Here is a 27,941-nt window from a genome sequence, read left to right on the forward strand (position 1 = left end):
GGGGCGGGCCTGGGGGGAGCCCTTTGTGTTCTTTTTTTCATCTATTCCCCCCCCCCCCCTGGGGGGGGGGTCTTTTTTTTTTTTTTTTTTTTTTTTTTAAAAGATGACCGGTAAGGGGATCTTAACCCTTGACTTGGTGTTGTCAGCACCACGCTCAGCCAGTGAGCGAACCGGCCATATCTATATGGGATCCGAACCCGGGGCCTTGGTGTTATCATCACCGCACTCTACCGAGTGAGCCACGGGCCGGCCCGAGGTGAGATCTTTTATAAGCCCCATTGACAGATGAGGAAACTGAGGCTCAAGGATAGGAAGTTGCACACCTGGCCTCTTAGACCTTTCCATAGAAAGGCTGAGCTGAGAACCTAAAATCCAGTACGCATGCCTGTGTCAGAATACTGTTTACATTAACCTTTCTGTCATTTGCCCTCCAAAAAGACACTAACACTCCCATCCCACCAGTGGTCTGAGGTTGGCATTGCTTTAACCCTTTCCCTCCCAGAGTCAGCACTGGCATGGGCCTGGGTGCTGCTTCCTGCTGGGGGCCCTGGGGATTTGGGTCTTGTGGATGAGTCGGACACCCCCCCAGTCTTCTTCCAGCTTGATGTCCCCCTGCTGCAGGGCCTGCTGGATAGCATGGGCAAGGGTGTCAAAGGTCAGGTCCACATTGCAGTTGTTTTTGGCTGAGGCCTCCATGAAGGCTATGCCCAGGGAGGCAGCCAGCTCCTCTGCCTCCTGGGCTGAGACACAGCGGGTGCTCCACAGGTCACTTTTGTGGCCAACCAGCAAGAAGATCGCCTTGTTGGGGCCCTGATTGGCCATGACCTCCTGGTGCCAGTCTCGGATGTGTTCAAAGGACTTCCTGTTTGTCACATCAAAGACCAGCATGACACCCACCACATTGCGGTAAAAGGACCTGGTGATGCACCTGAGGAGGTGGAGGGAAGGGGTAAGTTTGGACAGACCTATGCCTTCAAGACATCCCCAGAGGCAGGACCCCCCACCCCACCCCTGGGATCCACAGAATGCCTTGTACCCCATTATAGCTTATTTCACACTGCCCCATGCTTCTGTGTCTCTCCCAAGAAACTGGACACTCCCCAGTTAGGCAGCAAGTGTGACTCACAGATTCTCGGGGCCACTCCTCCATTCCTGGAGGAGGCCTGATGTTTCCCCGACTGCAGGTCTTTGCTTCTCCATTCCCTGCCTGGCAAACTCCTCCTCATCCTTCAAGGCCAACACAAACCTCCCTTCCTTTGACATCTCCTCGACACTACCCTCTCCATTCTGTGGGCTCTCGGCCCCAGGTCATTCATCCCTCCGTAGCTCCATGTTGCTGGGGTGCAAATCCCCCCAGGCCTGAATGTCCCTCTAGGGCTCTGGGTCTTGGCCCACCCAGCGCGCTTGTAGAATGAATCACTCACAGTGAGGGAGGGTGTGGCCCAGCGGACTGGGCAGGGACCCCCAGACCTCTACTTGGGCCACTGAAGTGGGTACCTCTGGGTGGTTCCCATGGCCAGGTGGACGGGCACTGCCCCCCTAACCCACCTATCCACCCAGAGGTCTCGCCCGCGACCCCCCTCCCAGCCCACCGCACCCCAGCCGCCCCGCACCTGAAGCGCTCGTGGCCCGCGGTGTCCCAGAGCTGCAGCTTGACGCGCGGCCCGGCCCGCAGCTGCAGCTCGCGGCGGTAGAACTCGACGCCGACCGTGGGCTCGGGCTCGGGCTCCGCGACCCCCGCCATGTAGCGCCGCAGCAGCGACGTCTTGCCCACGGCCGCGTCCCCCAGCAGCGCAATCCGAAACTGGTAGCGGCAGCTCCCGGCCTCCATGGCCCGCACGTCGGGCTCGGCGGCCCGGCGACTATATGTTCGGCCCCGCCCCTGCCCAGGGCCGGGGGGGTGGGTGGGAGGGGGCTCCTCCAGGCACCGCCCCTGCTCCCGACCCTGAGCGACCGGTCACAACAGAGGACTGTGGAGCCTGGGACGTTTTCAGCACAGGAGACCAGACTTGGACGGAGTTGAGTCAAGGGAAAGCACCTGGGCAAGACACTGTTTCTCTCTGAGCCTCAGTTTTCTCCTCTATAAGATGGGAATAACCCCCTCACCCTTCACAGGATGAGGGATTAAACTAGATAATGTGGGGGAGGGGACTAGAGAGGAGATTTAACCAAGCGTGCCAAGCCTGAGAGACTAACAGTGCTAGAGCATCCACTTCATTCATTCGTTTATTGGGGTGGTTCCTCTGTCCAGCCCCATCTGCCCGTTGGTTCCCCAGCTGGGGCTCTGCTGCTGGACCTAAGGACACCACTGTGAAAAGAGGATGGTTTATAGGCGTTGCCTCCCCAGCCAGGTGCCCCTTTCTCGGAGCCCCATTGGCCCTGGACTGGGGCCTCCAGTTTAATGTTCAGGTTAAATGTTCAACACCCTCCCCCACCTCCTCCCCATCACCACTGCTTCTTCCATGCCTGCCTGCGCTGGACACCAGGGCCCCAGAATGGACTTGGGCACAGTCTGATAGGGAAGGCAGGACAGACACAACTGCAGTTCTAGAGGGAGTTGGCCTGTGAACTTGACAGTTAACCTTTATGAAGCCAGATGGTCAGTTCTTTAGGCTTTGTGGGCAGCAACCCTTCGATTAGGGCTATAAAGTGCCCATTTTAGAGCTGAAGAGACTGAGGCTCAGAGGTACGTCTTGTAGGAGGTTACACAGCAGACACATCCAGGTTTGTCTCACCCCTTGATGCCTCAAAAGGGGACCATAAGGCAGGTCCCACGAGAACCAGGACACTGTGGTTGGATCTCGCTTGGGTTAGGGGGTACTTCCAAGATCCATTTCACCCTTTCCACGCTGACCTCCTGAAAATCTAGGGCATCAAGGCAAGGTTGGGATTCTAGCTGGTTTCAAACAGCTTTAGTCTCTTGGTTTGCTCCCTTATTAACCTCTCTGTCCCACTGTGGTGGATTTTACCAGTTTAACCTGTTCTGGCAAATGGGTATGTGGGGAAGGGGAGAAGTCCTCACTGTTGCAACATCATTACATTTCCTTCTCAAACAACGGTTGTGAATAGATATTGTTATTCTGCCCATCTTTACAGATGAGGAAACTGAGGCTCAGAGAAGTTAATTAAGGTCACTTAGCAAGGAAGACTGAGACTAGCTGCCACGTCTACAAAGGCTGAAGCCTCATTTGCTATTTCTGTTTCTGGCTGGACAAGTTAGAGATCTGGGAAGACCCAGGTTTCTTCTAATTCTAAACAAATCACTGGAAAACCATTTTCAGGTCCCCGTAATCCCAGCCATTGGTCACCTGCATGGTAGAGTCTGAAAGGGTCCAAATCTCTGCTTGCCCCCCAGCTCCAGGAGTTGAAGAAAAAGAGGAGCCTGAGAATGTGTGAACCTCATAAAGGGGGTGTGTGTTGGGAGAAGGTCTTCCCCTGCCGGTGCTGCCCACACCGAGAGATCCTGCCCTACTGATTCCTCCATCTGAGCGTTCTCCCCGCCTCACTCTATTCAGCTTGAAAAATATTTTTTGCATCTGGCTCCTGCCAACGCCCTCAGCCCCTTCTCTTACCCACTACTGGTGCTCTGAGCTCCAGCCATGCTGAAAACCTTCCTCTCCTCAGCCCACTGCCGGCAAAACTCCTCTGCTCTTTAAAGGCTAACTAACCCTACTTCAGGTCTCAGTTTAGATCCCCGTCCTCGGGGAGCCCTTCCCTGACTGGCCAGATGAGGTCACATGTATTTTTGTCCACCATGATGTCTGTCTGTCTCCTGGGGGCAAGCACCTTGGGGGCAGGGACTGGTGGTTGTCTCCTCAGTGCCTAGTGCAGGGCTCGACATAAAGTGGAAACTCAGTACATATTTACGTTGCATGAATGAATGAAAGTGGATAAGTGCTATTCGCTCATTCATCCATTCAGTCAGTCAAATGCCCCACGACGGAGCTGAACTTATGGAGCCAAAGGGTCGGAGAAGACCTCTTGGAGGAGGTGCTGCTGAAGCTGGGTCTCCAAGAATAAGTGGGATATGGGGAGGTCAAGGAGAAAGGGTGCTCCAGGCAGGGCAGCTGGATGAAGGCAGAGGCATACAACAGTTGGAAATGCAGTTTGAACCCAGCCCTCCTTGAAGCCTTTCTGATCAGCTCACATGGGCAGTGCACTGTCAGCATCAGACTCCTTGAACTTCCTCCTGCTCTCAGACACTCCTGCTGTGGGCCAGGGTCATGTGTCTGCCTCTGACTGCACCTGGCACTTGAATGTCAGCTGACCTCTGCCACATATTCACTGCATGACTCTAGGGGCAAATTATTTCCCTTTTCCAAACCCTGCTTCCTCTTCTGCTAAGTGAGGTAAATCATGGTGCCCACCTCACAGGGTAGTTCTGGAAGCACTGTGTAACACAGCAGTTTAGGTTATAAACATTTGCATTAGACAGATCTGGGTTATAGTTCCAACTGCCACTTACTAGTTATGTGACCTTGGCCAAGTTTCATTCATTCATTCATTTACTTGATAATTATTTCAATAAGTGCTGGACATCTTTTACATATCAGGTACTTACACAGCAGTGGAAATAAAAAAGACAAAATTCCTGCTCTCAAAGGGTGTATTAGTCCATTTCTGTTGCTTATAACAAAATACCTGGAACTGGGTAATTTGTAAAGAAACAATATTTTTTGCTTACAGTTTTGGAAACTGGGAAGTCCAAAGTCCAGGGAACATACCTGGTGAGAGCCTTGTTGGTGGGTAGTGACTCTTCACACCAAAGCAGGGTATCACATGGTGGATGGCAGAAGCAGAGTGAGAGAGAGCTCTTCATGTGCTCCCCTTCTAAAGCCCTCAGAACCACGCCCATGACCACCATTAAACCATCAATTTATTAATCCATTCACTAGGGCATGGTCCTCACAATCTGATCACTTCTTCAAGGTCCCACTTTTTAATTACCATAATAGGATTTCCCACCCTCTTAACACTGTCACAGTGGGGGTTAAGTTTCTAATACATTGACTTCAGGGGACACAATTCAATCCACAGCAAAGGGGAAGACAGAAAACAAATACATATATAATGTGGTGTCAGGAAGCAATAAGTGCTACAAATAACAATCAAGCAGGGCAATGGCCTGAAGGGTGGGGGGTGGGGTGACCTATCAAAACAGGATGGCCAGACAGCGGTGTTATAAAACCAAGGTCAAGGGCCGGCCCAGTGGCGCACTGGATAGTGCGCCGCTTGGGAAGCGTGGCGGCGCTCCCGTCCGAGGGTTCGGATCCCACATACAGACCGGCTCCCGCTCACTGGCTGAGCGAGGCGCGGGAGCAACACCGAGGTTTGTGATCCCGTTGCCGGTCCCCGGTCCGGTACGGGGGCAACACTGAGGGTTGCAATCCGTTGCCGGACACGGAAAAAGACAAAAGACAAAAATAAATAAATAAATAAAAAATAAAAAAATAAAACCAAGGTCAAGGGTTCAGATCCCTGTACCAGCCAGCTGCCCAAAAACACAAAACAAAACAAAAATAGGATGGTCTGAGGAGGTGACATTTGGACAGAAACCCAGGGGAAGTAAGGGAGTGAGTACTGTGGTTGTCTGTGCTGTCCAAGCGAGGAGAGCTCCAGGCAGGAGGAACAGTAAGAGCAAAGGCCCCGAGGTGCGAGCAGGCATGGGGTGCTCCAAGAAGAGCAAAGAGTCCGGAAAGAGCGAGCACACTGAGTGGGGGGCACGTGGTGGGCAGGAGGGGAGTGTGGAGAATCAGCCTAATCGTGGCTTTGGAATCTGTCATGGGGACCTCGGCTTTTTTCTAAGTGTGTCACAGAGTCATTGGAGATTTTCGAGCAGATGAATAGCATGATGTAAATTTCTCACTTTTTAAAAAACAGCATTATTGAGGCATAATTGACACAGAATGAACTTCTCTTATTAAAGTATATAATCAGGGCTGGCTGGTTACTCAGTTGGTCAGAGGGTGGTGCTGCTAACACCAAGGTCCAGAGTTTGATCCCTGTACTGGCCAGCTGCTCCCCCCCCAAAAAATGTACAATATGGGGCCAGCCCGGTGGCGCACTCGGTAGAGTGTGGCGCTTGGGAGTGCGGTGGCGCTCCCGCCGAGGGTTCACATCCCATATAGAGACCGGTCCGCTCACTGGTTGAGCGCGGTGTGGGCGCAACACCAAGGGTTGCGATCCCGTTGCCGGTTGCGCTATGGGTGTGACACTGAGGGTTGCGATCCTGTTACCGGTCACGAAAAAAGACAAAAAAAAGGAAAAAAAAAAAGTACAATGTGATGAATTTTGACATAAGTATACACCCGTGAAATCATCACTATCACAATAATGAAATTAATTCTAAAAATTCTATCCCTATATACCAGCAACAACCACTGGGAATTGAAAATTAACAAAAATAATACCATTTTATAATAGCATAAAAAATATGAAAAATATAGGAATAAATGTGACAAAAGATATGCAAGACCTATACAATGAAAATACAAAACATTGTTGAGAGAAATTAAAGACTTAAATAAATGGAGAGCTATACCATCCTCATGAATGAGAAGACTCAATATTGTTAAGATGACAATTCTCCCCAAATTATCTATAGATTCAATGCAATACCAACCAAATCCTAGTAGGTTTAAAAAAAAAAAAAAGATTAGCTGATTCTAAAATTCATATGGAAAGGTAAAGGATTCTAAATAGCTATAACGATTTTGAAAAGGAAGAACAAAGTTGGATGATTTTTATACTAGTTTCAGGACTTATTAAAAAGCTACAGTAACAGGAGGGGGTTAGGGAGGAATTGATTAATGGACACAGAATGATCATGTTTTGCAATGATGAGTATGCTAATTATCATGATTTGATTATTACACACTGTACACAAATACCAGTAGTCAACTCTATATGCCACAAATATGTATAATCCATATGTTTCAATAAAAAATAAATAAATAAAACAATTTTAAAAAATTAAAAAATTTTTAGATATAAAAAGCTATAGTAATCGAGACAGTGTAGTATTGAATCCAGAAACAGACCTATACACGTGGTCAATTGATTTTTTTATGAAGGCACCAAAGAAATTAGATGGAAAAGATAATCTTTTCAACAAATGATGCTGGAACAACAGGATAGCCACATGCAATCCATCAATCAACCTTGACTCTTACCTCACACCACACAAAAGTTCACTCAAAATAGGTCATAGATGGGCCGGCCCGTGGCTCACTCGGTAGAGTGCGGTGCTGATAACACCAAGGCCGCAGGTTCGGATCCCATATAGGGATGGCCGGTTCGCTCACTGGCTGAGCGTGGTGCTGACAACACCAAGTCAAGGGTTAAGATCCCCTTACCGGTCATCTTTTTTAAAAAAACAAAACAAAAAACNACCAAGTCAAGGGTTAAGATCCCCTTACCGGTCATCTTTTTAAAAAAAACAAAACAAAAAACAAACCCTTGACTTGGTGTTGTCAGCACCACGCTCAACCAGTGAGCGAACCGGCCATCCCTATATGGGATCCGAACCCGGGGCCTTGGTGTTATCAGCACCGCACTCTCCCGAGTGAGCCACGGGCCGGCCCCAAGTCAAGGGTTAAGATCCCCTTACCGGTCATCTTTAAAAAAAAAAAAAAATAGGTCATAGGTCTAAATGTAAAAGCTAAAACTATTAAACTTCTGGGGAGGGGGGGAAGCAGAAAATCTTAATGCATTTATTAGGCAAAGATTTTAAAAACAGGACACAAAAAGCACAAACAACCAAAAGAAAAACATCAAAATATTAGACTTCATCAAAATGAAAAACTTTTGCTCTTTAACACCATGGCTGGTGTGTAGAGACGGTACCGTAGGAAGCAATGGCAGAATCTGGGAGCCTATTGCTCTCATGGGGTCAGCGATCACAGACTGTAGCATCAGCGGAGGTTGTCAGATTCTGGATACATTTTAAGGTGGAGCACACAAGATTTGTTGATGGACTGAATACGAGATCCTGCAGAAAGGAGTCCAGGGTTACTCCGAGGATTTACTGAGATGGGAAAGAGCAGGGTTGAAGGAGGAAAGGTTGTGTTTTAAGAAGCCTACTTATTATCAGCACCGCACTCTCCCGCAGCCTACTTATTAGACATCCGAGTGGAGAGGTCAAGGAGGTAGCAGGATACAAGGTCTGGAGCTTAGGAGAGAAGTGGGGCTGGAGTTACACACTTGAAAGGTAGCAGCTAGTTTCTTACCCTCTCAGAATCTGTCGCCTTCTCTGTAAAAGCAATTACTAGTAGTACCTACTTTTTAAAGTGTATGTAAGGATAAAAATTAGTAGATTATGCACAAAATAGGTGCTTAATTCTTGGCAACTATTCTTTATGCTTTTATGTTGACGCTTACTCATTCAGTCCATGAGTGTGGTCTCTGGGGTGGACTCCGGATTCCAGTCCTTACCTCTCTTGCTAGCTGTGTGATCCATTCCTCAGTTTCCTTGTCTGTGGAAAGGGCACATTTATGATACCTATACACAGGGCTATTATGAAAACTAGATGAGATCATCGAGCGCTCAGTCAAATCAATGTATTTATGGTTAGCCTAAGACAAGCCTTTAACACATAATGCCTTCGTCTGAGTCCTCAGTCGCCTCCTGCTAAGTGGCCCTCTGTAAGACCCCTCTCCAAGACGCACAGAGTCCCTCCCCGAAACCCGCTCAGTCGCTGCTCGCCCGCATCCGCACTGCGCTCCGAGCGGAGCCCTTTCCCAGCTCACGGGGTGAATTCCTGACTTGGAAAGTCACCCCAGAGAAGAAACTCCACAGGCCGGGGCGAGTCTGCTTCCTGCGTGCTTCCTGCGCCTTGAGCTGCGGGAAGCGGATGGAGGTTCCTCCCACCCGGAAGACACCGCTGCGTGGTCCCCGCCTCCTCTGCGAGTGGGCGAGGCCGGGCGCGCGCCGGGGTCGGGGCGGGGCCGCGCCGGGGTCCGGGAAACTACAACTCCCAGCGGCTGTGCGCGGCGCGAGCGGCTGGTCAGCGCGGCTGCGCAGGCCCGGCCTATATATGCCCCCTCCCGGTGCGGTGCGTCCTTTCTCCGCGCTGCTGCATTGCTGGTGTCGTGGGTCTCTCGGTGGTCGGGTCTGCTGCCGTCCACGTCCGTTCCCCTCAGCCTTACCGCCGCCTGCCCGCACCCGCCGCTCCAGCCACCTAGGCCGCGGGATGTGCAGCGCGGCACCGAGGAGCCGGGCCTACCCACCTGGTGCGGCCGGAGGCCCGGAGGCCACGTGGGCCGCCTGCGCTGGGAGAGGGGCCGGAGCCCTCGGGGGCCGCGCCTTTTTCCCGCCGCGACCTGCGTAGCCCTGCGCTCCGAACTGAGCGGTAAGTGAAGCGGGCAGGCGGCCAGTGAACGAGAGGTGTAGGGTTCGGTAGGTGGAAGTCCTGGGTCTGACGTGGCCTGATATGGGGGAGGCTGTGCGGTGGTGTCGGGGTGACCATCAGTTTAGTCTGTATGATTATTTGCTGGGTGTCCCTGGGCAAGTGATTTCGCCCGAGTTTTCTGGAGGTCATTCTGGTGGATATAAGGACGCAGTTTTCAGAAGGGCGGGTTTGAGAGTCATTCAGGCGCTTTTTTGAATCCCAACCCTGGTATTTCTACCCTCATAGGCGACCGTGATCGGTCTAAACGTTTTGTTTTTAAAATAGTAACAAAATGGTTCTGTGAGGATTAGGTGAGATTAAGCACACAAAACACTGGCACGCAGTAAACTATTGTGGTTGGGGCGGACCTACAGGATGACCGTTCTTTTGGTCTCCAGAATGCCCGGGTAGGCAGTAATGATGCACAGGGTTTTGGTGAGTCAGTTGTGGGGCTGTCTTTGTGACCTGAATTGCCCCGTGGCCCTTATCGAAGCTGCAGCTGCTTCCACATAGCTGCTGTGGTCAAAAAGGAGCCCAGAGTGACAGTTTTCCTTGACGGTCGCCATTCTGTTTGCTGTAACTGATATGCAACATTTTGGGAAAATACAGTTCCATTGTATCTACTGTTTCTGAGGTATAGCCAGAGACCTTTATTAAACTTGGCATGTTTCTGTAGGGAAGCAGCAATGTTGGGGTCTTGGACGTAGTTAACTTTTGAGGAGTAACTTGCCGAAGGGAAGTGGAGGGGCAGTTGGGAGTAGGTTGGACATCTGTACTGGGAAGATTTAAGTGACATGTGGCACAGATCATGGCAATGGTCTGGGTCACTGCTCTGAAAAGCTTAAGGCATCAGTATGAGGACCAAAGGCCTGTCAGAGCTTTGAGAATTAGATGAAGGAAACAAGATCTTTGAGGATGATTGTGTTCTCATTTCAACTGTGGCAGATGAAGATTCCAGGAAGATTCTGATGAGTGAGAATTCTGGGGGTCATGACAGTGATGAAACACAACAACTTTGGGACCCGGTAGGTTTCTTTTGGACACTTATTTTGGAAGCTACCTGGTGGGATAGTACAGCATGTTTCCAAGGGCTGTGGCTGTGTGGCCATGGGATCTCCAACTGCATGCGAGAGCAACCTGGAGAGACTTTGACAGCTCAGGTCAGCACAGTACCTGCAGCTGCCACTCGCCTTTCCTATAATGTTTCAGACCTGGGCTGGAAGCCTTCTACCTGAGTACATGTGTTTTCTGTCAACTTCTTGGTTAAAAGCATTTCACACTAAGCTTTTGTTCTGCAGGTTGTCCTGAAGTTTCCTGATAGTGACTGATACTGAAGAATCTGAGGAGACCAGCTTGTTTCTGGAGCTGTGCCTTAGACTAAGGTAAAGTTGATGTTGGATACAGCTTGACCCTCTGGTTCCCTTTCCCATCAGATCTGTACACCGGTCTTGGTGGTCGTAAAAGGAGGGAAAGTAATACTGACACTGGCCTCGCAGTGTTGTAATTTGGCATTATAGCATGTGGGCTAGTTTCGTACAGGTCCAAACAAGGTTACGTTTTATTTCCTCTCTTGTAAAATGGGGGATAATCTTAGGCTAAAGGAAAGACGTGTATGAAGCTCTGGGCAATTGGTGTAGCAATTGTTGAGTAATAAATATAACCATATTTTGGAGTGATCTATTATAGCTTTCTTGCCTCTTGATTGAGAGTGTCTTTTTTTTTTTTTTAAGATCTTTTAAGCTGTCCTCATCTGTGATTATGGATCTATAGAGTTGGGTAAGTTAATGACTACCTGAAGCTTTATCACATCTTCTTTGTAGCTTTAGATAGTGCTAGACTATTGTGAACCAAGTTCCTAAGCAATGTGGCAAATAGAATTTTAAGGTTCCTCTGGTATATGTAAAACTTTTAGCTTTTTAATATATTTACATCTGGCCTTCCTTATGTGCTATATTTGTTAGCTGTTCATGGCCAGAGGGCCTAGATAAATATTTACAGAATAGTTTGGTCTGTTAAATTTGCCCACCCTAAAGGCTATGAGTACATATTGCTGGAAGTAGAATGTCGCAGCGGGAACAGCCCTGCACCTTGGGCATGGGACTTCAACCCCCCCTACCCCACCCACTGGGAGATTGGGGGTTAGAAACAAGTAGTTCCAGCTAGCTCAGGGTATTTATTTAGGCTGTGACTGGTCTGGGATGAAACCTAACTTGAGTAGACATCTATGGATGACAGATGCGGATATGGGACTGAGACCAGCTCTTAGGAAAATGCCTAAGTGGGGATTAATCAAGGCAGTACTGACACTGATTTTCACTTCCTTTTCAGGAAAGAAACGCCATGGGAAGAGGCAGGCAGAAGGACAACAGGTTTTTTTTGGTGGCAACAGTAAGCTCTGTAAACAGTCCTTTGTTTTTTGCTAATGCTATATCTGGTTCCTAAATATAGGTGATCAATAAAAAACTCTTTTGTGTCTTGTTCATCAAATTATTGGTTACTTACCATTTAATACCCCATAGACCCAAACTGAACTACAATCTTCGTCCCTCCATAGAAAAGGCTGACCTCTTAGAAGTAACAATTTGGGCCGGCCCGTGGCTCACTCGGGAGAGTGCAGTGCTGATAGCACCAAGGCCCCGGGTTCGGATCCCATATAGTGATGGCCGGTTCGCTCACTGGCTGAGCGTGGTGCTGACAACACCAAGTCAAGGGTTAAGATCCCCTTACCGGTCATCTTTTTTTTTTTTTTTCCTTTTTGTCTTTTTTCGTGACCGGCAATGGATCGCAACCCTCAGTGTTGCGCCCGTACCGGACCGGGACCGGCAACGGGATCGCAACCCTCGGTGTCGCTCCCACACCTCGCTCAGCCAGTGAGCGGCTGGTCCATATGTGGGATCCAAACCCTCGGGCGGGAGCGCCGCCACACTTCCCAAGCGGTGCACTGTAGCAGTGCGCCACCGGGCCGGCTCTACCGGTCATCTTTAAAAAAAAAAAAAAAGAAGTAACAATTTGAGCATGTTTGCTTTGGCAGCACATACACCAAAACTGGAAAAAAACAGTTTGATCAATTCCATTACTACCTTTACACATATTTCTCATATTTCTTTGCTGGGCCTGAGACTATTATAGGTCCTTCCTTAGGTTTTTGATGGCTTCTTGTGGCCTAGGCACTGAACACTTTGCCTCAAGCAGCAACCTTCCCCCAAATTCCTCTAGCACAAATCTAGATCAGATGCAAATTTCATCTTAAACCTCACATTTTTCAGGAAGGGCTGGCAAGTGTCCTGAGCAGTGGACCTGACAATATAAATTGGAAGATGGGGTTTCCCAATCAATTACTTGGAAAATATAGAAGGGGTGGGTATAAGGTTGATGGAGGTCTGCTTTGGCAGTCTGTCCAGCAACGGATCGCAACCCTCAGTGTTGCCCCCGTACCGGACCGGGGACCAGCAACGGGATCGTAACCCTCGGCGTTGCTCCCGTGCCTCGCTCAGCCAGTGAGTGGGAACCGGTCTGTACGTGGGATCCGAACCCTTGGGCGGGAGCGCCGCCACGCTTCCCAAGCGGCGCACAATCCAGTGCGCCACCGGGCTGGCCCAAACTCCTAAGTCTTGAGCCTTTTGTTCTAGGCTGGGCCTGCTCCTTCACCTACCACCACCCATTGGGCCATGCTCCTCCCACCCCAGCTGTAATGCCCTTTTCTACCCCGCTGCTAGACTTGCAGCAAGTGTGGTGGTGGTGGCGGCCTATAATACCACAGGTACATAGCACTGACAGAGCAGGTACCTCCTGAATTTTAACTCAAGAACTTTAATGGTTTACATGCCTGTCACCTAAGAAACAGCCTCTTAAACCCACGGTTTAGCAAATTTTTGAATTGTGCCCAAGCTGTCCTTACCTCCAGAAGTGTGGTTAACTGCCTGTAAATGATTCTTAAGAAAACAGCAATTTGAGGGGCCGGCCCGTGGCTCACTCGGGAGAGTGTGGTGCTGATAACACCAAGGCCACGGGTTCGGATCCCATATAGGGATGGCTGGTTAGCTGAATGGGTGAGCGTGGTGCTGACAACACCAAGTCAAGGGTTAAGATCCCCTTACCGGTCATCTTTAAAAAAAAAAAAAAAAACAGCAATTTGAACCTTGTTCAACAGTTGGTCCCTTGGTTTTCAAACAAGTGGCTCACTGTCAAATGAAGGCAGCATGTTGCAGAAATGTTCAATCTCAGTCATTATTAAAACCTTACAAGTCATACTTCCAAAACGTTGCACAGTTTTTTAAAAAAAGTCTCATCTCCCTCACGTAGTCCATCCTGGCTTGTCCTTTGTCCTGGCTACATCATGGCAGGAATCTCTGAAGACACTGTGTCCAGGGGCTGCCAGTGACAGTCCATCAGCGCATCATACAGCTCCTCACTCTGTTCCATGAACTCCTTGTTGGCCTCAGTCACATCCAGCTGCGGCATGGGGTCTGGAAGGGTAAGGATGGGGTCAGGGAATGCTAAGGGGAGATGCACTCAATAGCCACAAAAGACTTGGTTTCTGTTTACTGCCAGGACTCTGTTCTAGAGTAAGGTCCCTGTCCTGTCAGTTTCCCCTTACAGGGGCTGATACTATTGCCTTATATGGTTCTTGGGAGGATAAAAATAGGATAATGTATTAAAACCTACACCTATATCTCTAGTCATCATGTACTGTGGATTTTCTGGTTTTGTCTTCATTTCAAATTTGGGTTTGGAAAGTCTGATCAAAGTTATTAAGTCCAAAGCAACATCTCAAGAACTGACAAATGTCCAATGAAAGAACTACAGTCAAATGCAAGTCTTGTATTTTTTAATATCTTTCTTGAATGTACAAAGTGGGGGCTGGCTGGTTAGCTCACTTGGGAGAGCACAGTGCTGAGAACACTAAGGTCAAGGGTTTGGATCACTGTTCTGGCCAGCCACACACACACACACACACACACACACACACACACACACACACACACACACACACACACACACACACACACACACACACACACACACACACACACACACACACACACACACACACACACACACACACACACACACACACACACACACACACACACACACACGTGACAAAATACATAATAGTATAAAACAAGTTAACTATTCTTAAAAAGGAATTATTACGTAGTAATGAAAATGAACATTAGCTGCACACAACTTGGATGAATCTCACAATGCTGAATGAAAGAAGCAAGATAGAACACATATTATGACTGCTTTATATAAAGTTAAAAAGAACTAAACGATATTGTTTAGGGATGGATGCATAGATAAGGTGATAAGAGAAGGAAGAAAATGGTTAACAGTAATTTTCCCTGGCAGGGCTGTGGGTTGTGATTGGGGGTAGGATGTTCTACTTCTTGACATGGATGAAGGTTTCATGGGGAACTGCTTTATAATTACATGTTAAAACTATACATTTATTTTATGTACTTTCCCACATAGGTATTTCACAATACAAAGTTTTTAAAAATCCATAATCAATAAGGCTGATAATCTCAGCTGCCTTTTTGGCCATAATTGACAAGGTGACCTTAAAATTTATATGGAAATGTAAGGGACCCACAATGGCCAAAATAATCTTGAATAAAAATTTTTTTTTTTGTCTTTTTCATGACTGGTAAGGAGATCGCAACCCTTGTCTTGGTGTCGCCCGCACCGCGCTCAGCCAGTGAGCGCACCGGCCATTCCTATATAGGATCCGAACCCGCGGTGGGAGTGCTACTGTGCTCCCGCGCTCCCAGCACCGCACTCTCTCGAGTGCGCCACGGGGCCAGCCCTTGAATAAAATTTTGAGAGGCCCAGCCTGTGGCTCACTTGGGAGAGTGTGGTACTGATAACACCAAGGCCACATGTTCGGATCCCTATATAGGGCTGGCTAGTTAGCTTACTTGGGAGAGCGTGGTGCTGAAAACACCAAGTCAAGGGTTAAGATCCCCTTACCGGTCATNGGGAGAGTGTGGTGCTGATAACACCAAGGCCACGGGTTCGGATCCCATATAGGGATGGCTGGTTAGCTGAATGGGTGAGCGTGGTGCTGACAACACCAAGTCAAGGGTTAAGATCCCCTTACCGGTCATCTTTAAAAAAAAAAAAAAAACAGCAATTTGAACCTTGTTCAACAGTTGGTCCCTTGGTTTTCAAACAAGTGGCTCACTGTCAAATGAAGGCAGCATGTTGCAGAAATGTTCAATCTCAGTCATTATTAAAACCTTACAAGTCATACTTCCAAAACGTTGCACAGTTTTTTAAAAAAAGTCTCATCTCCCTCACGTAGTCCATCCTGGCTTGTCCTTTGTCCTGGCTACATCATGGCAGGAATCTCTGAAGACACTGTGTCCAGGGGCTGCCAGTGACAGTCCATCAGCGCATCATACAGCTCCTCACTCTGTTCCATGAACTCCTTGTTGGCCTCAGTCACATCCAGCTGCGGCATGGGGTCTGGAAGGGTAAGGATGGGGTCAGGGAATGCTAAGGGGAGATGCACTCAATAGCCACAAAAGACTTGGTTTCTGTTTACTGCCAGGACTCTGTTCTAGAGTAAGGTCCCTGTCCTGTCAGTTTCCCCTTACAGGGGCTGATACTATTGCCTTATATGGTTCTTGGGAGGATAAAAATAGGATAATGTATTAAAACCTACACCTATATCTCTAGTCATCATGTACTGTGGATTTTCTGGTTTTGTCTTCATTTCAAATTTGGGTTTGGAAAGTCTGATCAAAGTTATTAAGTCCAAAGCAACATCTCAAGAACTGACAAATGTCCAATGAAAGAACTACAGTCAAATGCAAGTCTTGTATTTTTTAATATCTTTCTTGAATGTACAAAGTGGGGGCTGGCTGGTTAGCTCACTTGGGAGAGCACAGTGCTGAGAACACTAAGGTCAAGGGTTTGGATCACTGTTCTGGCCAGCCACACACACACACACACACACACACGTGACAAAATACATAATAGTATAAAACAAGTTAACTATTCTTAAAAAGGAATTATTACGTAGTAATGAAAATGAACATTAGCTGCACACAACTTGGATGAATCTCACAATGCTGAATGAAAGAAGCAAGATAGAACACATATTATGACTGCTTTATATAAAGTTAAAAAGAACTAAACGATATTGTTTAGGGATGGATGCATAGATAAGGTGATAAGAGAAGGAAGAAAATGGTTAACAGTAATTTTCCCTGGCAGGGCTGTGGGTTGTGATTGGGGGTAGGATGTTCTACTTCTTGACATGGATGAAGGTTTCATGGGGAACTGCTTTATAATTACATGTTAAAACTATACATTTATTTTATGTACTTTCCCACATAGGTATTTCACAATACAAAGTTTTTAAAAATCCATAATCAATAAGGCTGATAATCTCAGCTGCCTTTTTGGCCATAATTGACAAGGTGACCTTAAAATTTATATGGAAATGTAAGGGACCCACAATGGCCAAAATAATCTTGAATAAAAATTTTTTTTTTTGTCTTTTTCATGACTGGTAAGGAGATCGCAACCCTTGTCTTGGTGTCGCCCGCACCGCGCTCAGCCAGTGAGCGCACCGGCCATTCCTATATAGGATCCGAACCCGCGGTGGGAGTGCTACTGTGCTCCCGCGCTCCCAGCACCGCACTCTCTCGAGTGCGCCACGGGGCCAGCCCTTGAATAAAATTTTGAGAGGCCCAGCCTGTGGCTCACTTGGGAGAGTGTGGTACTGATAACACCAAGGCCACATGTTCGGATCCCTATATAGGGCTGGCTAGTTAGCTTACTTGGGAGAGCGTGGTGCTGAAAACACCAAGTCAAGGGTTAAGATCCCCTTACCGGTCATCTTTTAAAAAAAAAAAAAATTTTTTTTGAGGACTCACACTTTCCCACTTCAAAACTCACTTGAAAGCTACAGTAATAAAGACAGTGTAGCAGTGGCCTTAGGATACACATAGATCAATACAATAGGATTAAGAGTCCAAAAAGAAACCTACACATTTATAGTAAATTGATTTTTGATAATAACACCAAGACAACTCAGCGGGTAAGGAATAGTCTAACAAATCATGTTGAGACAACATGATTTCCACGTGCAGAAGAAGGAAGTTGGACCCTACCTCACATCTTACACAAAAATTAACTAAAAATCCATTAAACATGAAAATGTAAGAGCTAAAACTATAAAACTCTTACAAAAAAACAGATGTAAACAGGCAGTGGTTTCTTAGATATGACACCAAAAGCACAAACAACAAAAAAGAAACAAACTGGACTTCATATGAATTAAACTCGTTTGTGCCTCAAAGACATTATCAAGAAAGTTTAAAGGTAATCCATGAAATGGGAGAAAATATTCGCAAATCATCATCTGATAAGGGACTAGTATCCAGAAGAAAATATAAAGAACTCTCCCAACTCAACAATAAAAAGACAACCCAATTAAAAAATGGGCAAAGGACTTGAATAGATATTTCTCCAAAGAAGATATACAGATGGCTAATACACATGTGAAAAGATGATTTAACATCATAGCCATCAAAGAAATGCAAATCAAAACCACAGTGAGATACCACTGAAAACCCACTAGGATGGCTATAATGAAAGAGTAACAATTAAAATCAAGATGTTGCAGGATAGGGCCGGCCCGGTGGCGCACTCAGTAGAGTGCAGCGCTCGGGAGTGTGGCGGCGCTCCTGCCGAGGGTTCGGATCCCATATAGAGACCGGTCCGCTCACTCACTGGTTGAGCGCAGTGCGGGCGTGACACCGAGGGTTGCGATCCCATTGCCAGTCATGAAAAAAGACAAAAAGAAAAAAAAAAAAAGATGTTGCAGGATAAAGAAATAACTGTGAGGAGAAACTGGAGAAACTGGAACCCTCATACGTGTTGGTAGGAATATAAAATGCTGCAGCCATTACGGAAGTTTGGCAGTTCCTCAAATAGTTAAACATGGACTTTACCAAAAGATCCAGCAATTCCAGTCCTAGGCATGTACCCAAGAGAAATGAAAACTTTATGTCCACACAAGAACTTGTACATGAATGTTCACAGTACCATTATCCATAGTAGCCCAAAGTGGAAACAACCCTGATGTTCATCAACTGATGAATGGATAAACAAAATGAATGGATGTCCATACAACGGAATTTTTTTTTTTAAAAAGATGACCAGTGAGGGGATCCTAACCCTTGACTTGGTGTTATTAGCACCACGCTCTCCCAAGTTAGCTAACCAGCCATCCCTATACAGGATCTGAACCCGTGGCCTTGGTGTTATCAGCACCGCACTCTCCCAAGTGAGCCATGGGCCGGCCCATACAATGGAATTTTTTTTTTTTTTTTTTTTTTTTGTCTTTTTCCGTGTCCAGCAACGGATCGCAACCCTCAGTGTCGCCCCCATACCGGACCGGGACCGGCAACGGGATCGCAACCCTCGGTGTTGCTCCCGCGCCTCGCTCAGCCAGTGAGCGGGAACCGGTCTGTATGTGGGATCCGAACCCTCGGCTGGAGCGCCGCTGCGCTTCCCAAGCGGCGCGCTATAGCAGTGCGCCACCGGGCCGACCCCACAATGGAATTTTTTTGGCCATAAAAAGGAATGAAGTTGGAGGAGAAGCAGGGAGGGGGTTTGAGGAGGGATAGGCAAGGTAAAGGGCATAAAGAAAAATCATGATTTGTAATAATGAATACACTAACAAGAATTTTTTTAAAAAAGGAATGACAGATTGACACAGGCAACAACATGGATAAACTTTGAAAACAAGTCATTGAAACTTTGAAAGAAGTCATTCACAAAAGACCACATATTATGAGATTCAATTTAATAAAAATGTCCATGGGCCGGCCCGGTGGCGCACTGCTACAGTGCGCGGCTTGGGAGTGTGGAGGTGCTCCCGCCGAGGGTTCGGATCCCACATACAGACCGGCTGCTCACTGGCTGAGCGAGGTGCGGGCGCAACACCGAGGGTTGCTATCCCGTTGCCGGTCCCGGTCCGGTACGGGCGCGACACTGAGGGTTGCGATCCGTTGCTGGTCTCGAAAAAAGACAAAAAGGAAAAAAAAAAAAAATGTCCAGAATACATTATTGGGTGGGAGGGGGGAGAGGAAGGAGGGAGGGGGTTTTGGTAATGGGCCACAATAATCAACCTCATTGTATATCAACAAAATAAAATTAAGAAAAAAAAAAAAAAGTCCAGAATAGGAAAATCCAAAGAGAAAGTAATTTTCAGGAGCTGGGGGTGGTTGGGTATAGAGAATGACTGACTGATAATGGTTGCAGGGTTTCTTTTGGGGATAATGAAATGTTCTTGAATTAGTGGTAATGGCTATACAACTTTGTGACTATTCTAAAAACTATTGAATTGCATGTACACTTTAAAAGGGTAAATTTTATATTGTGTGAATTATATTTCAAAACAACCAAAATCCTAAAGGGGATCTTATATCGTATTTCATATTTGGCATTTTCTCATGGAGAATATTTTTCTATGTTAATATTCCTAGAAAAAGACAATTTGTTTTGTTTTGGTTTTCGCAGCTGGCCTATATGCAGTTCTGAACCTCTGACCTTGGTGTTATCCACGCCGTGCTCTAACCAACTGAGTCAGGCCAGCCCCACAATTTTTTTTTTTGTGGTTGGCCGGTACAGGGATCAAATCCTGGACCTTGGTTTTATCAGCATCATGCTCTAAGTAACTGAGCTAACTATACAGCCCAAAAGATGTAATTAAAAAAAAAAAATGGCTACCATTATTTGTTTAACAAATCCTCTACTATTGGATATTTATTTGTACTGATGATTTCCATTTTGGGATAAACTCTTTGAAGTAAAATGAGTGGTTCAATGGGTATAAACTAACTTTTCATAGAAATGTAGAATATTTTAATTTGTGTTTGATTATTAATAGTAATAGTGGGATGGTTAAATTTTATGTGCAAACTTGGCTAGGCTATGATGACCAGTTGTTTGGTTAAACACCAGTCTAGATGTTGCTATGAAAGTATTTTGTAGATGTGATTAACATCTGCAATCAGATTATCCTCAATGATGTGAGTGGTGCCTCATCTAATAAGGCTTTTAGAGCAAAATAGGTTTCCTAGAGAAGGAATTCTGCTTCAAAACACAGAAATTCTGGGCCGGCCTGTGGCTCACTCGGGAGAGTGCGGTGCTGATAGCACCAGGGCCACGGGTTCGGATCCCATATAGGGATGGCCGGTTCGCTCACTGGCTGAGCGTGGTGCTGACAACACCAAGTCAAGGGTTAAGATCCCCTTACCGGTCATCTTTAAAAAAAAAAAAAACAAAACAGAAATTCTGCCAGTTTTCAGTCTGCCAGCCTTACCTTACAAATGTCAGACTCATGCCTATAACATAAACTACTGTTTGAGTTTCCAGCCTGCGCCCACCTGCCATACAAATTCCAGACTTGCCAGACTCCCACTACTGTGTGAGCCAATTCCTTAAAACACATGTCTTAATACATACATAGATCCTATTGATTCTGTTTCTCTGGAAAATCCTGATGAGACCAATAGCACGTTTCAACTTTTTTCTTCTTGTGGTTTATAGGCCATTTGTGTTTCTTGTGTAAATTATTTCCAGCTTTGTCACCTACTTTTTTTTATTTTTTTGGCAGCTGGTAAGTATGGAGTCCCAACCCTTGCCCTTTGTGTTATAACACCACGCTCTAACCAACACCTACTCTTAAGAGTCTGTTTCACTTTCTTTTTTTTTTTTTCCCTTTTTTTTTTGTCTTTTTTCATGTCTGGCAACGGACCGCAACCCTCAGTGTCGCGCCCGTACCGAACCGGGACCGGCAACGGGATTGCAACCCTCGGTGCTGCGCCCGCCCCTCGCTCAGCCAGTGAGCGGGAACCGGTCTGTATGTGGGATCCAAACCCTCGGCGGGAGCACCGCCGCGCTCTCAAGTGGCGCACTGTAGCAGTGCGCCACCGGGCCGGCCCCTGTTTCACTTTCAAAACCAGTCAATGCTGAATCTTTTCACATAAGTACTGTGCCTGTTCCTGCAACCAGAGGGATCTTTATCTTTCTCTTGTTATTTTAATCTAAATGATAACATTTTAAGCTCTGAGCATCTACAGAGGCTCCATATAGAAACTGTAAGAAAGCAGGACATGATCAGCTTGGTAACTCCACTCGGTGTAGTTAAATTAACAGTTTATAGAAACAGATTAGTGAAGGGCTTACTTAAGGGCAGCGATTTGTGTGTGTGAAGTCTATGGGTATGTTATTACAATAAAGCAGGCTGCCTCACTTAAGACAGGGCCTGGAGTGTCGCGCCCGGACCGGACCGGGACCGGCAACGGGATTGCAACCCTCGGTGCTGCGCCCGCCCCTCGCTCAGCCAGTGAGCGGGAACCGGTCTGTATGTGGGATCCAAACCCTCGGCGGGAGCACCGCCGCGCTCTCAAGTGGCGCACTGTAGCAGTGCGCCACCGGGCCGGCCCCTGTTTCACTTTCAAAACCAGTCAATGCTGAATCTTTTCACATAAGTACTGTGCCTGTTCCTGCAACCAGAGGGATCTTTATCTTTCTCTTGTTATTTTAATCTAAATGATAACATTTTAAGCTCTGAGCATCTACAGAGGCTCCATATAGAAACTGTAAGAAAGCAGGACATGATCAGCTTGGTAACTCCACTCGGTGTAGTTAAATTAACAGTTTATAGAAACAGATTAGTGAAGGGCTTACTTAAGGGCAGCGATTTGTGTGTGTGAAGTCTATGGGTATGTTATTACAATAAAGCAGGCTGCCTCACTTAAGACAGGGCCTGGAAGGTGGCCTAATGAAGCCAAGAAAAAGATGAAGAAGGGTAACAATCCCTGCTGTGCCCACCTCACCGGGTGACTATTAGGTTCAAATTAGAGGCATTATAATGCAGTGATAAAGAGCACCAAGTCTGGGGCAAAACTGCAAGGATTTCAATATTGACTCCACCTGGTGCTAATTTGTTTTTTTTTTTTCCTTTTTGTCTTTTTTCGTGTCCGGCAACGGGATCGCAACCCTCAGTGTTGCACCCGCACCTCGCTCAGCCAGTGAGCGGGAACCGGTCTGTATGTGGGATCCGAACCCTCGGCGGGAGCGCCGCCTCGCTCCCAAGCGGCGCACTGTAGCAGTGCGCCACCGGGCCGGCCCGGTGGTGCTAATTTGTAACCTGCAACTATATTGACCTTGAACAATAAATTTAACTTATCTACCTCAATTTTCTATTATATAAAATCAGGATAATTGTGGCACTTACCTCAAAACTGTTGTGATGACTAAATGAGTTAATACATGTAAGGTGCTTACACAAAGTAAAGCCTAAATAACTGTTAGCTACTACTATTAATAACTGTCTAAGCCTTAGTTTCTTTTTCTGTGCAATAGGGATAGGGATTATAATGGTACCTTATCCATCATGGTGTTGACAGGTAGCAGTGCATAGCACAAAACATGTTAGCTATTATTATATTATGAATAGAGGAAAAAGAGATTGGAAAATTCTAAGGAGTTATCTACAGATATTATTATATTTAGGTTAATTATCTCCAAAAAAGAGGCAGTGTTTCCTGGGGCAAAGAGCTATAGGCTTGAGTATCTAATTAAAGACAGAGACAGCTGGCCAGTTGGCTCAGTTGATTAGAGCACAGCCTTATAATGCTAAGGTCAAAGGTTCGGATCCCCATACTGGCCAGCTACCAAATAAAAATGATATGAAAGTCTTAAAAAAAAAAAAAAAGAAAGAAAGACAGGGACTTGAGTCCTGACTTTGCCCCAAGTCACTGTGTGAACCTCAGCAGATCACTTGGGCTTTCTGGGCCACTAGTTCCCAATCTGTCTTTTTTTGTAGGTTTTTTTTTGATAGTTGGCTGGTGCGAGAATCGAACCCTGAACCTTGGTGTTATCAGAACCAAGCTCTAACCAATTGAGCAAACCAGCCAGCCCTAGTTCTCTAATTGTCAATCAAAGCTCCTGTGTCCTGCCCAGTCCATCCACAAAGTCATTACTGTTAGAATTAGACAAGACATTTGTCTGAAAGTTAGCGATTCCTTCAGTTTTCCTTTCCTTTCTTTTTCTTCTGTCAAATTCAATAAAAAGTACAATATTTTTTTTTTTTTCCTTTTTTGTCTTTTTTCGTGACCGGCAACGGATCGCAACCCTCAGTGTTGCGCCCGTACCGGACCGGGACCGGCAAAGGGATCGCAACCCTCGGTGTTGCCCCCGCACCTCGCTCAGCCAGTGAGCAGCCGGTCTGTATGTGGGATCCGAACCCTCGGCGGGAGCGCTGCCGCGCTTCCCAAGCGGCGCACTGTAGCAGTGCGCCACCGGGCCGGCCCAAAAAGTACAATATTTTCAAATAAAAAAATTAATAATGGCTATTACTATGTTGCAGGATTAGGGGTGATTTTCAGTTTCTTCATTATACTTTACTGTATTTTCCAAGTTTTCAATCCAAACTATTACTTGGAAATCAGAAAAACATGTAATTTAAAATATACTAAAAAATAGAAAAAAATTAAAACATGAGATAAAAACTGAATTTTATAAACTGTCTAACAAACATTGTTAGAGACCACATCCCGGGGTAGAATACCACATGTCTGGGTAGTGATGGGCACTCTGGAATCTGCACGCACACCTCTGGGTAACACAGGTCATGTCTTACTGTAATTATGTATGTGCATGGCTCTCTCACTAGAATGCAAGTTCCTCCAGAGCAACGTTTACTTTGCATTCCCTCAGCATCTAGCTGAGAGCACAGTGTCAGCCACAGAGCAATCACTCACTAATGGTTGACAGAATGACCGAATGGACTCTTTCTTACCTTCCAATGCATCATCTCCAACTTCTTCATATGTCTGCCAAGAGACCAGAGAGGTGAGTGAGAAGCATGGAGAGATCCTGGCCTGTGACCACAGTAGCTTATTTAACAAGAGGAACTTTCCCCATTTTTACTGAAACCTAAGCCCCCATCCTTACCAATCCCGTCCTGGACAATGACCCTTTTCTAGAAGAGAAACATAACCCAAGGGGGCTAGACTTGCCAAACCACGGTTACCTGCATGGTGCTTTGGGTATAGCCATACTGGGGGTAACTGTAGCTGTAGCTGCCTGTGTTCTGGTCATAGCCCCACTGGGCATAGTAGTTCTGGTACTGCTGGTAATACTGGTTGTAGCTGTAACTGTACATCTGACTATATTCCACTGGCTTCACACGGCTCCTTAAACGAAGAAACAAAGATAAACAAATATAAGTAGGTATTTCTACAACATTTCCTACGTGGCCAGGGACTATTCTAAGTGCTTTACACAGATTAACTCACTTCATCCTCACAACAACCCTCTGTGTGAGACTATGAACATATTTTATTCTATCTTGAAAGTCCTTAACACTTGCTATGTCCTTTGTGTGAACCCTGCCCACAGAAGTTAAACAGTAACTAGGAGTAAGGTAGCTAGAACAATAGGCAGAAAATGCTTGCTGACTACAAAGGGACCTAATGATTAAGCACTGGTATTGTTACAGCCAGTCCAGCTACCTGTATCACAAGACCACCAACGATAATAATCGTTATTGTAAGTAGTGACTTAGCTTGTTTCTTAGTAACTGCTTCTTGGTTTTTTCCACTGCTTTGTGTGAACTGCCTATATAAACTTGGGTTTGACCAGGAGGTGGTGTGGAGAAACTCTGCTCATGCTACTAGGTCACTGACCACTGGATACATCATTCTGGAAATAATCATTACCATTTGCTTTATTGCATGAAAGTGCCTGCTTCATTTTCTGGTCTTAAGATACTTTCTCAGTTTGGTGGGCATTTTGCCTTTAGACCACCTTCAGACACTATGCAGTAAGTACATCACTATTCCTATTTTACAGATGAGGAAACTGAGGTATAGAGAGGTTAAGTAATTCACCCAAAGACAGGCGTTCCAGTAGCCTTATCTTCATCACTATAGTCACAACTACCATTTATAGTTATTTTGGATTTGTGCCCATCATTTTTCATATATGAAAAACAAAAAAACAAAAAAAACATTTTTCATGTATTGTCTTCTATTTTAAATCCTGTACAACCTTCTGATAGAGCTATTATTTATTGTTCCCATTATACACATGAGAATACAGAGCCTCTAAAAGGTTAAGTGATTTGCCCAGGCCACACCTAGGACTGGAGCCATATTTAACTCCATTACACACAGCACCTGCCCCAACAAGCTCACAACATTTTGCCAGTCTCCTACATCCTGCATTCACCAATCAGGGCTGCATTCACCAATCCCAGGATGGGCGGAAAGCGTTCTTCTCATTGCATGGCCACCCCAACTGCTGCTAACCAAAAACAGAACATCCAGCCCGCAAATGATGCATTACATTCAAAGATGTAAAAACCACATTTATTTTATTTTATTTTTTTAAATTTTATTTTGTCGATATACAATGTGGTTGATTATTGTGGCCCATTACCGAAACCTCCCTCCCTCCCTCCTTCCTCTCTCCCCTCCCACAGAACAATGTCCTTTCTGTAAAAACCACATTTATTTTATTTTATTTTTTTAAATTTTATTTTGTCGATATACAATGTGGTTGATTATTGTGGCCCATTACCGAAACCTCCCTCCCTCCCTCCTTCCTCTCTCCCCTCCCACAGAACAATGTCCTTTCTGTAAAACCCACATTTAAATAGGCTTAAGAAACAGGCCTAGGGTCTGACCAGTAGTGCTAGCTGAGAGGAATCAGAACGTAACTCAAGCTTGGCACATGGCAGCAGGTTTCCAGAGTCACTGTACCCTGAAGGGCCTGACGGCATCTTGCAAGTGTATACCAACACACACAGGAGGCAGTTACTGACCCCACCATGCCACTGGTTGGTTTATAAGGAGAATTGTAGCTGTCACATGTGTGGAACAACTGTGCTCTCATGATTGGTGCATTCGACCTCTACAGTCAAGCCCAACAGGAAACCAAGTGATTCGCAGGAGGTGTATACCACAGAAGTGAATCCCTGTCACAGCAACCACAATGCTCCATGTTTGAATGAGCACTTCCTAAATTCCTTGCAAGTTCAATGTCCGCTTGGTGAGCAGGACTCAGGCAGAGTAATTAGATGGACTCAATGTCTGACTGCCTTAGACTCGCCTGAAACCTTCACCTACAGACAGGGATGAAGCCCACTGGCAGTGATTCCTCCCTGCCCAGCACTTAGCTGGGCACTGCCAATATTTGCCTCTAAGACTCCCCTTTCATGATTACAAGCATGTTATCACCCTTCTGACATGGTCAGGTTATTGCAGGTAGAGTCTCCCTGGCCTGGGTCTGGTTTTGACTCCTTTAGGTGACTGTGCACATTTCTGTTGTTTCTAAACAAACAGCTGTCACAATCTAACTCTCAAAGGAAACTCATCACTCTCATTCCTAGGGCTTAAGGGCACCTTCCTGAGGCAGACACCAATACTGACAACAATGTTCACTGAGGAAATAGATGTAACAGAATATAACCTCCTTGCAGAGGGGATTTTGTTACTCTTGTTTATAGCCACATCTCCAAAACCTAGGACAGGGCCTGCATAATTGTAGGTACTCAGAGATTACTGACTGAGGGCCGGTCCGTGGCTCACTTGGGAGGGGGAGGGCATGGTGCAGACAACACCAGGTCAAGGGTTGAGATCCCCTTACCAGTCATCTTTAAAAAAAAAAAAAAAAAAAAATGACTGAGTGAACAATAACACATCAGAAAAAACCAAAGTGGCCGACATCAGAGGTCTTGCTAGAAAGAACATACACTCAAAAGAATATCCTGCAGCTGGTAAAAAAAATTATGATTGTGCAACTATATGGAAAAGTGTGTATACTGAGTAAACAGGAAAAAAATGTGCACTATTTTTGTAATTAAAAAACAAAGAAATACAGGTCAGCCCGTGGCTTACTCGGGAGAGTGTGGTGCTGATAACACCAAGGCCATGGGTTTGAATCCCATATAGGGATGGCCCGTTAGCTCAGTGGGTGAGCGTGGTGCTGACAACACCAAGTCAAGGGTTAAGATCCCCTTACCGGTCATCCTTAAAAAAAATAAAATTAAATTAAAAAACCCAAAGAAATAAAATCCACCACATGTAAATTGATCCATGTCATATATATATAAATCATGAATGCATATGCAAAAGTCTGGAAGGGAACTGAGAAATTATAGTTACTTTAGGATGATGGAATTATGAGGAAATTTTTCTTTTTCTTCTTCTTCTTTTTTTTTTTTTTTTCCTTTTTTTGTCTTTTTTACTGACCGGTAACGGGATCACAACCCTTGGTGTTGCGCCCGCACTGCGCTCAGCCAGTGAGCAGGAACTGGTCTCCACATGGGATCCGAACCCTCGGCGGGAGCGCCGCCGCGCTCCCAAGTGGCACACTCTCCAGTGCGCCACCGGGCCGGCCCATGAGGAAAATTTTCTTTCAAAAATTTTCTCTAGGGGGCCGGCCTGTGGCTCACTCGGTAGAGTGCGGTGCTGATAACACCAAGGCCATGGGTTCGGATCCCCCATAGGG

The 27,941-nt window shown here is 46.2% G+C and overlaps 2 protein-coding genes and 1 long non-coding RNA gene across 5 annotated transcripts in view; 1 reads left to right on the forward strand and 2 right to left on the reverse strand.

Annotated features, from left to right (window-relative positions):
• Positions 1 to 504: 504 nt before the first annotated feature.
• Positions 505 to 1,831, reverse strand: RAB42 (RAB42, member RAS oncogene family). Its single transcript, XM_008568684.1, has 2 exons — positions 1,614 to 1,831; positions 505 to 928 (listed from the first exon to the last, which is right to left on the reverse strand). The coding sequence occupies exons 1-2, from the start codon at positions 1,829 to 1,831 to the stop codon at positions 505 to 507; spliced, it is 642 nt and encodes a 213-aa protein (XP_008566906.1).
• A 7,252-nt stretch (positions 1,832 to 9,083) lies between these two features.
• Positions 9,084 to 11,876, forward strand: LOC103587233. Its single transcript, XR_550208.1, has 5 exons — positions 9,084 to 9,350; positions 10,335 to 10,414; positions 10,688 to 10,771; positions 11,120 to 11,165; positions 11,718 to 11,876. It is a non-coding gene; the product is annotated as an uncharacterized LOC103587233 (long non-coding RNA).
• Positions 11,877 to 15,528: 3,652 nt separating this feature from the next.
• TRNAU1AP (tRNA selenocysteine 1 associated protein 1) overlaps positions 15,529 to 27,941 on the reverse strand; it is a 23,548-nt gene continuing 11,135 nt past the window's right edge. For all 3 annotated transcript variants that reach the window (XM_008568686.1, XM_008568685.1, XM_008568687.1), the window contains 3 exons: positions 24,460 to 24,622; positions 24,226 to 24,259; positions 15,529 to 15,863 (listed from right to left, as the gene is read on the reverse strand). In XM_008568686.1, coding sequence (XP_008566908.1) covers positions 15,727 to 15,863; positions 24,226 to 24,259; positions 24,460 to 24,622 — 334 coding nt within the window. In that variant the 3' untranslated portion in view covers positions 15,529 to 15,726. The remainder of the gene's footprint in view (positions 15,864 to 24,225; positions 24,260 to 24,459; positions 24,623 to 27,941) is intronic.

Source organism: Galeopterus variegatus, unplaced genomic scaffold (assembly GCF_000696425.1).
Source record: "Galeopterus variegatus unplaced genomic scaffold, G_variegatus-3.0.2 Scaffold431, whole genome shotgun sequence".
Taxonomy (NCBI): Eukaryota; Metazoa; Chordata; class Mammalia; order Dermoptera; family Cynocephalidae; genus Galeopterus; species Galeopterus variegatus.